Source organism: Calonectris borealis, chromosome 4, assembly GCF_964195595.1.
Source record: "Calonectris borealis chromosome 4, bCalBor7.hap1.2, whole genome shotgun sequence".
In the NCBI taxonomy this organism is placed as follows: Eukaryota; Metazoa; Chordata; class Aves; order Procellariiformes; family Procellariidae; genus Calonectris; species Calonectris borealis.
This window is the reverse complement of record NC_134315.1, coordinates 68,523,050-68,535,698: the sequence shown is the minus strand read 5'-3', so window position 1 is coordinate 68,535,698 and position 12,649 is coordinate 68,523,050. Positions and strand designations below refer to the sequence as shown.

At 45.6% G+C, this 12,649-nt stretch overlaps 1 protein-coding gene across 1 annotated transcript in view; it reads right to left on the bottom strand.

The window, feature by feature from the left end:
* Window positions 1–12,649, bottom strand: part of NR3C2 (nuclear receptor subfamily 3 group C member 2) — a 209,363-nt gene that overhangs the window by 11,266 nt on the left and 185,448 nt on the right. Inside the window, exons 7-8 of the mRNA XM_075149997.1 lie at window positions 7,363–7,493; window positions 2,907–3,064 (exon numbers count right to left, since the gene is read on the bottom strand). Of these exons, the coding sequence (XP_075006098.1) occupies window positions 2,907–3,064; window positions 7,363–7,493 (289 nt within the window). The remainder of the gene's footprint in view (window positions 1–2,906; window positions 3,065–7,362; window positions 7,494–12,649) is intronic.

Below are 12,649 nucleotides of genomic sequence, written 5' to 3'. Positions count from 1 at the left end.
GACCGGGACGCAGCCTGCGGCACCGCTCCTCAGGCCCAGCGCAGGGGTGCGCACAGACGTGCGCGAAACCGTGTTTATCTCGTCTGCGCGGGATGGGTTTCGATCGCTTTATTTTTCGCTCGCGCTTTTGGTGCTTTGAGGCTTTACGGATCATTAAAGTTGCTGATTTTTTCAAATACTTAAGTGCCTACCTGGCCTTCTTGACAATTTCTTTTTTCCTCACCTCGGCACTTTTCTACCTGCACATATGTTCGCTGTGTGGATGAGTGATTTAGTATACTGAGCAATGTAAAACCACCTTGTTTGGGTTTTCTTCCTCGTATTATATAAGCCAAGCAGACTGTAATTTGATATTCCCATGCGCTTTATTTCACGTAGTCCTCAGAAAGACTACTTAAAAATGAGGTCGATGAAAGCAAGCGTGAAGGTGCGAAGGAGCAGTATTTTTTTATTGTTTATCGCTACACTCAGGTAAAGCGAACGCCACAAATGACGAGATGCCGCTTTGCTCTGATGGAAAAGCTGGAGGCAGCAGGAGGGCTGAATAAGCATGAATTCTGCACCAGTCCCTTCGGGCTTGCGCTGCAAATGCCAACGCTGTGGCGACAGCAGCATGTAAACATGGGGCCTCAGCTCCAGTTAGACCGCTCAGCACCAAATATATTCTGATCCTGCTGAAAAAAATGTTCCTCCTATACTAAGGAATCGAGCAGAAAATTTGCATTTACATTGATAGAACGGAGAATTTCTGCACTAACAGGCAGCGGGGGGAGAAGAGTAATTCTCGCTTCTCATTAATATTATCACCACCCTAAATTTATTCTGATGCATTTCAAAAACCAAAAAGCAAAAGATCAGTTTTAAAGAGAAAAAATAAACAAGTGCCTTTGTTGAACAAGTCTCCAGTATCATCTCTGAAAGGAAGCACTGTTGTGCGGACAACCAGCCTTTTTAACGGAGAATGCTGACAATGGGACTTTCTTTAAAAAGTCCTTTGTAAGAAAGCGCTCTATTAAAACAAAAGTAATGTAAAAATAGCTTAATTAAAAATTAAATAAAACGCAAGAGCAGTCTGCTTCCTCTGGTTAGTTCAGCTCCCAATGGTTAATGCTGTGTTTTGGAAAATGTCTGTAGGACACGGTAGCATTCTCAGTAAGTGTGAGCCTGTCATCCAGTCACCTTAACCACACAAACACACCCATTTAAATAACAAATCCTAGACGCTGCCTGTTCTGAAGAGGATTAGAAAACTCCATAAACGCAGGGGTCTGTTGTGCTGCCCTGAGGTTCAGATGTGAATGTCTTGCAAATGATTTTATCACCCATCCCCTTTCTTTCCACTGAAACACTACAACTTCCTTTGCTGGCGCGGAGCAAGCGAAACCCGATCTCTGAAGAATGAGCTGTTACTGCAGTACTAATAATACTCTCCCTGCCTCCCACTAAGATTTGCAATGTTTTAATGAACAACAGAACAATATTTGAAAAATAATTCCATATGTACGTTCTGTAAACAGACCTCAGGCTCTTATACAGATTTGACCTGAAGTGCACTGTACTGTACTGTCTCTACAAAAATGAAATTTAAGTCGAGTACAAAGAAGTACATTTATATGCAGGCTCTGAAAGCGAGTGCTGTAGGTTCTTCATGCAGCAAAGTTACTTCCCTGCCCACCCAGGATGGAGTAGACAGTCTTCTCCTTTCCTGCAGTTTACCAGTTTTTCCTGGGAGGTGATGAGCGCGTGCTGCGGGGCTTCAGCCTCTGCCCACGGGACCCCTCCTCTCCTGTACCCAGACGCGACCGAAGGTCGCTCCCACCGGCCCCGCGGGTCCCCCGTCACTGGCTGCCCCGCGGCGCAGCTCCAGAGAGGACGGGCACCAGCCCTGCTGGCCCCAGGCGAGGGGCTGGTGCCCAGGGCACTCTCAGGGGGCACCAGGGAAAACCCCTCCGCTTGAGGAGACCACGACAGCTGGGTCACCGGCTTCCTCTGTGGGGACACCGGGCTCCGTTACGGAGAGCACGGAGATACGCCCCCGCTGCTGTTCAAAGCATCTGGAGAGGTAAACCCCTGCACTTACCATTTTACTGGCTAGAACCGGGTTGCTCCCAACTCAACAATTCAACATTACGGATACCCGCTCCGAAATCGCGAGCTGGTCCCATGCACGACCTACCACAACCCGTCAGAGTCACTCTGGGCTGACGCACCAACAGCCTGGGTGTTTTGGCACTAAACTTTTAGTCTCCCGTGTCATTCATCACGTCTCACACCTGACACACGTAAAACAAAACACCTCGCTCTGGAATAAGACAGGGCGGTAGAAATAACCTATCCATACAGTGAATCTTACACTTGAAAAGCTCAAATAAAGCTTCAAATACCCAAGATGGCTCCACGGTCTTAATACATCTTTTGAAGTCATCATCATTACAATCCCAGCTGTAAAAGATCACCAAATTAATTCAACATTTATTACCACAACAGGCATGTTAGATGCACGACACACTAATCTGGCACTTTTCATCGAGACGTGACTCGCGGGACGCTCTGCGTGGTGCACTGGTGCTGTGTCTAACTCAGGGTCACAGCTAACATCGCTTCTCCTGCGGAACAGCCTCTGACCCCACTAATAGCTCTACTGACCTTAAGTGAATCACTGGAGGAACACACTACCATTTAACATAGGAGAAGGCAGCAGGAGCCAGCCCTTAATGACTTATATTTTCTTATTTTACTTGGCAGTTGTCCTTAAATTCATCTAACAATTTCTCTCAGATGTTCCTTTAAAAAGAATTTCTTTTTTTTTTTCTCCCTCTTAGTTAACACAATTAAAGACTACTGGTTTACCTTAATGGAGAGATTTTTGCTTAACTTGTCTGCACTCCCTGAGGAGTTATACTTACATCATGCATGGAGTCAAGAAGTTTAGTCAGTTGGTAGAATCTCTGCCAGCTTTGCCCAGAGTTACTTGGACATTTAGTTACCATCTTCTTTAGTTCTTTAATGTAATTTGCCCTCATTTCTTCAAATGCAGCTTGGCTTTTGAGACCATCCTTGGGAACTGTCATTGAAAAGACAGTCTTATATTAATATTAACTGTATTGCTTATTCTTTTGATGTGCACACTTAAAAAGTTACACTAGTTAATGGATGAAAGAATTAAACCTTTAAGCAAAGTCCATAATTTTACAGACATTGGTAAGGAAGCAACAACATCATACAGATTTTCAAGTGATTCGAGCGTCCTCTCCAGATCTGTGATTGCAGAAACTGTGGCAGAGGACAAGATAACATCTCAGAAATACGACACATGCTAACCTCATGCTGAAGATGTTTTTAATACAACCCAACCACAAAAAAAAAAAAAAAAACAAAAAAACAAAAAGGCAGATGGATCAAGGACATTTTTTTAGAAGTTGAAGACGTGATTTATCATTCTTGAATGATTCCCCACAGTTGGCAGAGGAGAGGAAGGTACAGAATTACAGCTGTTACGTGCAGAAATGCTAGACAAAGTGACACGTTTTTATGCCATCAAGTAATATCTAAAATTTCTTTGAATGTTAGTAAGCATCTGCATAACACCTAGAACAAACAGAGCCATTATTGTGCATGAAACAGAAGACTATTTTCCAAACAGGCATCCCAACCCAGTGTTTGACCACGACATACAGTTGCAAGCATTTCTAGTGTCCTATCGAAGTTCCCGTCTGCCAGAGGGATCATCTCACAAATGGGCTAAAAGTAGAGTTTTCTGATACTTTTTACTGTGACTGCTACCAGCAAGGCTAATTACAAAAGCAAATACACTGTTTCTTTACAGACTGCAAATACCCTTGCACTCCAGCAGGTTCTGCCCCGGACAGGAATGGCTTATAGAGATCTCTAGGAAAACCCCAAAGAGGTTATTAACAACATTACACAAAATGTTCTGGTGTTTTAATACCTGGATTGGTTGAATACTGCTTAACCATCAAATATTTTTCTACTCTGCATCTCTTAATGTTAGTCCGCAGAAGGAAAATCAAATACTACACTGTACAGGAGTTAAGTTTATTTTCTAAGCAAGCCAGAAAGCTATGTCAGAGTAAGCTAAATGGGAAGTTACTTATTAAAAAAGGAAAGGAAAAAAAAAGGTGATCTTCCAATTTAGCTTACCCTGACTTAACATCTTGACAGAAATTGTCTTGTTCCTCCGTTCCCTTCTCTTTGAAATCCTGTGAACTGCTTTCTATCCCACTGCAATCACATCATAAGCATGTAACAACTGCCCAAATGGCTCCAGATAGAAGCTTTAAGAAAAAGCACCAGTATCTTCTATCACCAGTATCTACCAGAGCAATTTAGCAATGGAAAACAAGGAGGAGCTCTACCACCACATGAGCAGCAAGGACTTGAGATCATCAAGTGCTGGAAGGGGGCACAAGGAGGAATCTTTAGAAAAAGCCTAGGAGGTAATGCACCAACCTGCCTACCACTCGGTAAGTATTATATATTTATATTACATAAACATAATATTTAATTTTTATATTCTAGATGCCAAATCTCTCAGCCAGTCAGCTGACAGATAGAAGAAACTGTCTGGAACAGATGTACAAATTCAGTTCAAGCTGAATGAATATAGAGACACCAATCAAGACGAGTAAAGCCATCAGAGCATACTGTGGCCCTTACACAAAATGCACAGGCTTTACAGTTCCTTTAATATTTACAGGCCTGTATTCCTACGTGCTGTTTAAAGACTGTTAGAGCCACTCTTTCTTTGTCTACTACTATGTGTTTTACTGTTCTGTCTGAAAATTATTATACCATCACCCAGCCAGATTATTAAGAAAGAAAGAAAGACCACAAATAAAGAGAACTCAAGCAAAACATGAAATTCTGGAGGTTTGCCCAGTGTTTCTGATTTTACTTATTAAATGCAGCAATGCTTTTGGCAAGCTCCCAAAATCTATGGTCTGTGGAAAGCAAGAAAACAATTGAGTTGTAATGTGTGGTTTCTTCCACATGTAAATGGAGTGAAACTTCCTTGATGTGGTCATCATGAAAGTTTCAGAATAACTTGTACTCTGCTCATCACACGTTTCAATAAAAAATTTTAAATGAAAACAAACCTGGTGTTTTCTGTCGTAAGGTTGTATCGAGGTGCAATCATTCAAAACCAGGTTTGCTGCCCTTCACATGACACTTTCTGGGTTTTATCGCTATCTTCATTTCCATTCCATCTCTCTCTCTAACGTAAATATCCCAACTCTCCCAAAACAAACTATTTTTAGTAGGTTTTCTAGTGACCGTGGTGTGCGTTTCAAAGGGACCCAGCTAGCTGAAGTTAATTGGCCAGGCTGATCTCGCCTAACAGATTCTCGCAATAACTCAAGTCATTAGTTAACACTCTCAAGAGGGTAGAATAATAAACACCTAGCTTAAAAAAAATTTTGCTACGTTTTTAGAACGCCTTTAGGCTCTTCTTCTAAAGATTCTCCTGCTTTACGGCCAATGAAAAAGTAGTAGAGCCAGATCTCCAATCCAGGCACTCGCTCAAGAACATTTTGGGAGCTAGCCCCCGCCCGAGCACATCCACGTTAAGCACTGCTAGTTGCTTCTGGAAAGACCACGAGTGACAACCTTCCAAAAAGCCCATTTACCCCCCAGGGCTACCCCGGAGCACATCAGCTCCCCACAGTCCCAGTTTCACCAGCAGACCATCTCCTTGAACCGTCAGAGGAGCGGGACCCGGGGGTCAGACCCCGCGGGCTGGGACACAAAGCGCTCCCCATCCGGCGTCGTCTCTCCCCGTCCCGGGGAGCTGGAACGGCTTCAACGGGAGGGAGGGAGGGCGAGCCCAAAAAAAAAACTTACAGCCCCAGGAGGTTTCTGTTAGCGGATCCAAATCCCCTCCAGCCGGGACGGGAACTGCAGCTTCACATCCTCCTTCAAAGGCGAGCACTTTAACCACAGAGCTACCGGCTGGGTGGGACGGGAGAGGTCTGAACGGAAGGCACCGCAGACAGGGAGAAAGCGCCCGTCCCACCACCTCGCCTGAAGGGACTGCCGCTCGGCTTTGCTGGATGCTGCAAATCCTGTCGTAGGCACCTAACTCTGCCTGCAGCCGACGTGCCCGCGCCACGGCTGGGGGCTCAGGAGGCTCCCGGGTGTCTCAATCTGCTGCTGCATCAGCCCGCTCTGGCGTCCTTCAGCGGTTTCGGCGATAAGCGCCTTCCAGTGCTGCACAACTAACGCCTGCCGCTTGCCATTCGTTTCTTCTCTCAGCTTGCTGGGGCAGAAGATGGGGTGATGGGAGAAGACAGCAAGACCTCAAAGGGCACGCTGGGCTCCGCTCGCCACCAAATGGGGAGACGCTCTCCGCAGCACGAGCCCGGGCAGCCCCCGGCCCCGGCAGCCTTGGGCGTGCACCCTGCTGCCGACGGCTTGCAAGGGAAAGCCAGAATAAGCGCAGCGGCCCCTTCGATCTCCCGTTCCTCCTCCCCCCGTGCAATGCCCCCAACATCCAGCCTCCTTCTGCCGGGGGAATTCTTGCCCGGTGAGTTCACTGAAGTGACATCACGAACGCCCACCAATCGAGATGGCGTGTTATCTCATCGTGATGTCACTGAGTGGATCCCACAAAAAGGAGCATGATTATATAGAAGAAAGTTTGTTTGGCTTTTTCATCAAGACTGATGGAAAAGTAACGTACAAACTGCCTGTGTATTTATACAATCGTACTGGGACGGGAGGTTTTCAATGTTTTCAGTAAGATAAGATCAAGAGATCTGCTAATTACTACACTGTGCTGTAACAAACACCAAGATGTAATTTTGTATCTTAAGAAAACTCAAAGCATTTCACTCGAGAGAAAAATAAAGTGTGCACTGTCATTTATTAAACTTTCAGAGCCCTGGAAAAGGGCTTACCGTTCTCAATTCACTTGGCATTGGAAAATTACCCATTTTGCAGTACAGGCAACGTAAATCTTTTGATGTTGAAGGTGACGTTAAGTCACCCAAACCAGTGGCTTCAAGTTTTGAGTGGGGATTTCTCTCCAGTCCCCACAGCCGTTGCACTTCCTTGGCACGCCTGGCCGACTCGAGCGGTTCCCGTACAGAAAGGGGGGCCGAAGCTCCTTGCCCGGCCACTCCTGTCCTTCCAACGCACAGGGCACATTCAAACTGCAAAGACACTTCCCGTGCTAACGGAGAGTGAGATCTGCAGGTAAACCCCAAGACATAAACCCAGGCTTATTCCTGCGGCCCTGCTGGAAACAGTTTGGCTCTTTTGTCACATTAGTTAAAATCACTGCACCTCTTTGCGAATTGGAATATTTTCAAGTATTCCCATGTAACCACAAATCTAACTTACCTGTGCTTAACAGCAGCAAAACTTTCATTATAGTGTACTCCTCAAAGCTAAGCTGCAAGCAAACAAACTGCAGACTGATCTGGTGCATCCCCTGGCACAGTTCAAACATAGCAGACTGGCGCATCCGTTCCCTGCAAAGAGAAAGAAACAAAATCCAGAGGATAAATACAGGAGAGCGCAGCGGGCACGGGGCAGCCCACACATGAGGAAAGCGAGTTGCGACCTGGAAACCAAGCGCTGATCGCGCAGAGGTCAGCAAGGCAAACCGCAGCTGCAAAGTTCAGGTTAGGTAAGGGAGCTGGGGACTACGGAGACGAAGCTGGAGCCCTGCCAGCCCCGGAGGGCTGCCTGGTCCCCCTGCACCCGGGCTGGCAGAAAAACCCACTGCCTGTGAGCTTTGGGGGACCTGGGCATCGCCTCGCTCAACTCCGACGCCATCCACAATGGATGGCCGAGTTCACTTCGCTACCCGGCAGACCACGGCGGCATTAACATCCACCCCCCTAAAAGGAACAGAATCAAATGTAATTTGAGTTTTATACACTGACGATGTTAACGAACTGGCAAAAATGTTTTCAAATATGTTTGAATTGTCAGCGTTTGTTCAGCTCTGCCCTGGCTGATGTAAATGAGCCTGCTGAAGGGGTCAGAACTGGTGGAACAGGGGAACCTATACCCATTACATGCACATTTTAAATCCCCCGTCAATTGATGTACAGGTGGAAACGGGTTTCAGAAGTGTCTGGTGCAGAGATGAGCTGGGGAAAAGGATGGCCAAGGAGGACGGACAGCCTCACACCTGCAGCCCGCACCACTCGGGGCCGTCAGCCCTGGCCCCAGCCCAGCAGCCTCCAAGGGTGCCCTGCAGCCACCGGCAACGGGAAAACCCACGGCAAAGAGCTCCGCTGCCCACCGCACACGGCCGGGTCCGCAAGCCAGCAGGGCCCTGGGATCAGGGATTGCCACTGTGCCAGCAGACACCTCGACTCTTCTCATCCTGAATAACACAATCCCATAAATATACGGCTGGCAGGTGGGGAAAATGGGGAAGTGGTTTAACAAAAATAAAATAAAATGCGTGACTTTGTGTTACTGCCTTTATGTCTACCGAGGAGTCTGAAGTTAAGAAATGATTGGGATGACGACTGCCTCAGCCAGCAGCACTTACACATCCTTCCCAAGTAACCTCCATTTCAAAATCTCTGATTACTACTTTTTCTGAAAATGCAACAGGTCTAGCTCCAAGGATGAAAGTGTAGGAAAAACAAGGAGAAATGATTTCCCAGTCACTGAAGTTCTTATTAATATATTACACCGGACCTCCTATGGGGAATTCTTAGTCAAATTGTTGCAATGGTCTCTTATTCAAACACCGAAATATTAAAAAATTCTGTATGTTTTTTCCCAAAATAATAATCTAAGATAGTCTGGCATAAAGGAGTATATAATAAGACGATCTCGTTCATTAATACAGATTTTTGCCTGTTAAATTGTAAAATAACAAGGACACATGACTTGTATCCAGTTTACTCTTTTTTTTCTTTAAATATACTTTGATACATTTAGCTTCAGACCCTATCTCTCCGAGGCAACCCCAGGCTAACCCGTCCTGCACAGGTTTCAGGCAAAATAAGTTAAGATTTTGCTATACCTCTAAAGCTGCTATCCCAAACCACAACAGCTACAGCAAAGAGTCACTGAGAATTGCCTGTCTCATTTTGAAACTACAATATATATGCGGGTATTTAGGCAAGGCGCTATAATTGTTCAGTGACCACTACTCTTTTTTTTTTAATTGCTCAACAACAATTGTCTATATTTCTTCAAACATTTTTTCACATAACTGAGGAATTTTCACATAACTGGATGAAGTTCAGCTAATTATTTTAACCAAGCAACTGCCTTTTCAAATATACAAATTGGGTGGTGAAAGAGAAGAATCATACTGTGTGCAAACAAAGACTGATGTAATCTTCCTGGCGTTTTATTTCACTACTGCCAGAGCAGATTTTATTTTCCTCCTTAATACTAATAAAGCGGACTCCCCATTGTTATATGGGCTCTGCACTTTTCCCCCGCTCCACCCTCTTCTTGAGACTAAGAACTTCCAGCTTCTTTTTTTTTTTTTTTTTTTTTTTTTAATTTAATAGTAGTAGTAATGCCATGTTTATTTTTATTATGCATCATGGACTGCAGGGAAGAAAACTAATAGTAGAAAATAGTCTTTGAACGCTTTGGACGGTGACCGAAATACCACTTGGCCTCTGTTTGAGAAGAGCTGCCGCTGCTGCTGGATGCACAGGGGCACGAGGACGCAGCCCGGCTGCGCGCTGCAGAGGACTTACAGACGCCGCTTGCGCGCTCAACACCGGTCGCGCGCTATGAACGCACACAGAGTGATCCTGAGTAACTGGGACCGGGTGAAACAGAAAAGGATTTCCAAAATTAAAAGACGTCAGATGCACACAAATGGGCATCTCTGAAGCTGCTGTGCCTGGGGTCCCGCTCCAGTCCCCAGTCTGCCCGAGGCTGGTGGCCACTGTCCAAGGCTTGTGGCCAGCTCAGCACAGCAGCACCTGGATCTCTCCTGGTGTTTGGACATGACCTTAGCATGGATGACCGAGTGTGCCAGGGATGGGGGCTCCTTCACATTTGGCCACTGCATGACCCAGCCCACCCCCCTTCGGGGACACCACCCTAAACCAGCCTGAGGTCCTCCTGCCTGACGGGTTGTTATTGCCCTGGACCAAACGGCTACAGGCACCTCTGAGCTGACCCAGAGACCGCTGGAGAAGAAGACCCCGAAAGACCCCAGAGAGTGGTCTCCCTCCCGCTGCTCCTGTTCCCCTCCCTCTTCCCCAAATTACCAAATCACACAGATAATGGTGGCTCCTAACTGACCTCTCCCTGGAGGCTCAGAAGGGTACGTACTGAAGTTGAAAGGCAGATGATTAATGAGGGGCATTTGTATTTTAAAAAATACATTTTAAGGTATACCTCAGACTGCTAAAGAATAGCAGGATTCAAAACAAGAACAGTCTCTTATAGCCATTATTACTTTAGCAGGACACCAAAGTTAGTTTCTCCAGCCTCAGAACATAAAGCAGCTGCCACCATCCCTGCCTGTGTTTGACCTCCACAGACACAAGAAGCGCCAGACCTTTCATCTGATACCACAAACCACACAGCAAATAAAACGAAACATTTTGAGGTTTTGTCTCAGGTTTCTTATGCTTTCACTAAACAGCCTGGCGAAACACACTCTGTGACAGCTAACCTAAAAGTATCCTGACTCAAAACCTTTACTTTTTTACATTGCATTGCACTTTTTGTGACATTTTACTTTCTCTCTCTTACTTTTTTCTTGTATTTGTTTTGCTTTTATATGATTGCCTAAATAGAATAATTTTAGTAAAAGTCAGGGGTTTTTTGGTTCGGGTTTTTTTTGTCTGTCTTTTAAATATTTAGTCTTTTATCTACTTAGAAATATTGATCTCTAGTTTACCCTCAAGGAAAACCCGATGGCATTGTTTGTAGTGAGATAAAATTATATACAGAACTAGTTACTAAGTAGTTTATTTAACATACAGCAAACCTGTAATTTCAAATCAGTTTCCCTCCTGAAAAATCAATTCAGTTGATTTATTACTTATTTACAAATTATTACTAACTATAAATTATGTTAGTTAAGTCAAGACTCTGTTTAATGTAAGATAAGCATTTTGCAGGAGTTTACAGTATTCAACTCTGCATTTGATTTTTAACCCAGACTGTGCAAAATAAGAGGGTACAGAGCTTTTGGAAAATTCAGATGCTGACATCGCAGATATCCCAATACCATGAGAGTAACAACAAATAAAGCAATAGAAATGGCTCGTATATTAAAAGAGATGGGGCACAGAGAAATTAGGGCATGTCAACATAACATGAACAAAGTTATTTCTTCCTTACCAAATGCCTCATCTGAGAATAAATACCATCAAGTCATCACAATAGCCATTACCACCATGGGGAGAAATTAAAACAAAGTTCTAAGTTGCCTTCACCCTCCGCCTTTTTTTTTTGGGGGGGGGGGGGGAGGGGAGAGGAGGGGGGCAGGGGAAGGAGGGGAGCAAAACCAACCAACCAAAACCAGTTCTACCTCTGACACAGCATATAAACTTCTCGACATGGAAAATGGGGAATGTGAAGATCTGGAATATAAGGGCATGTATCTTTATGGGGACATTTAAGAAGGTAAGTACATTTAAGTACTAAAAGGCGTGGAGCCAAAGCTCTGAATCCGCTGTGTGGATACGCATTCAAAAGTGGTGTCATTAACTCAGTTTAGTTTAATCCTCCTTCATAATAATACGCTTTAAACTTTACACCTTAAGTTAATCCATCTTAAGTTCCCCGACTGTCTCCTTACAGGCTTAATTTAATGCCCGGCTCACATTCTGCCTGACCTTTCCCGCAGCCGCAGGACTACGGGCAGGCAGAGCGGCCGCAACCAGACCATTCCCCCCAGCTACTGCTCTGCCCAATTTCTATCTTCTCCTGCAGAGCCTCTTCGGCCACAGGTACCTTGCGTTAACTGGTCACCGAGTTGCTCACTACATCCCCACTGGAACTGAACTGCCGCTGCTTCTCCCTCCTTTCCCCCGGGAGGAAGACGAGGTGGGTACCTCTGCTGGCGAAGCCCTCCAAGGCACCTCAGCCGCCTCGGTGGGAAGAGGTGTTTTGTTCCTGCTCTTGGGTTTCTCTCAATGAACCGCAGCAAACGTGTTCCTAGTTGAGAGACTCCCTGGTACCTTCCCTGAGTTCGTCTTCTCTTTCTCCCCACTTGACCTGGGGTCGCCCCCTAACTCCATGCAATCTCTAATGTCCTCGCCTCTCTCATCTCTGCCACCCTTATTTCCAAATTGACTCTAAATCTCCTATCTTTCTTCCATGGGCAGGCTGCATGGAGACCAGCTCTGTGGTTCTGGCCCAACACCACAGCCTGTTTCACCCTCAACATCTACCCACGGAGAGCTGAATAAGCGGATGAGAAAGTGTCAGACCAACCCAGCTCGTCCTGTTCCCCTGCTCTGTGGAAGCAGCCGTCCCTTTACACAGGGGCAAGCGACAAGGCAAACGGCTTGAGCACCCGGCCAGTCGGGACTGATGCCCCGAATCACCAAGGGATGAGCCACCCAACTACAACAGAGTTGTAGGATTTGAGCAGTCACACCGGGGGAGGAGGTTTAAGGAAACTGCTTAAGACAAGGCATCCTAAATACCAAACCAGTCATATATCTCATCA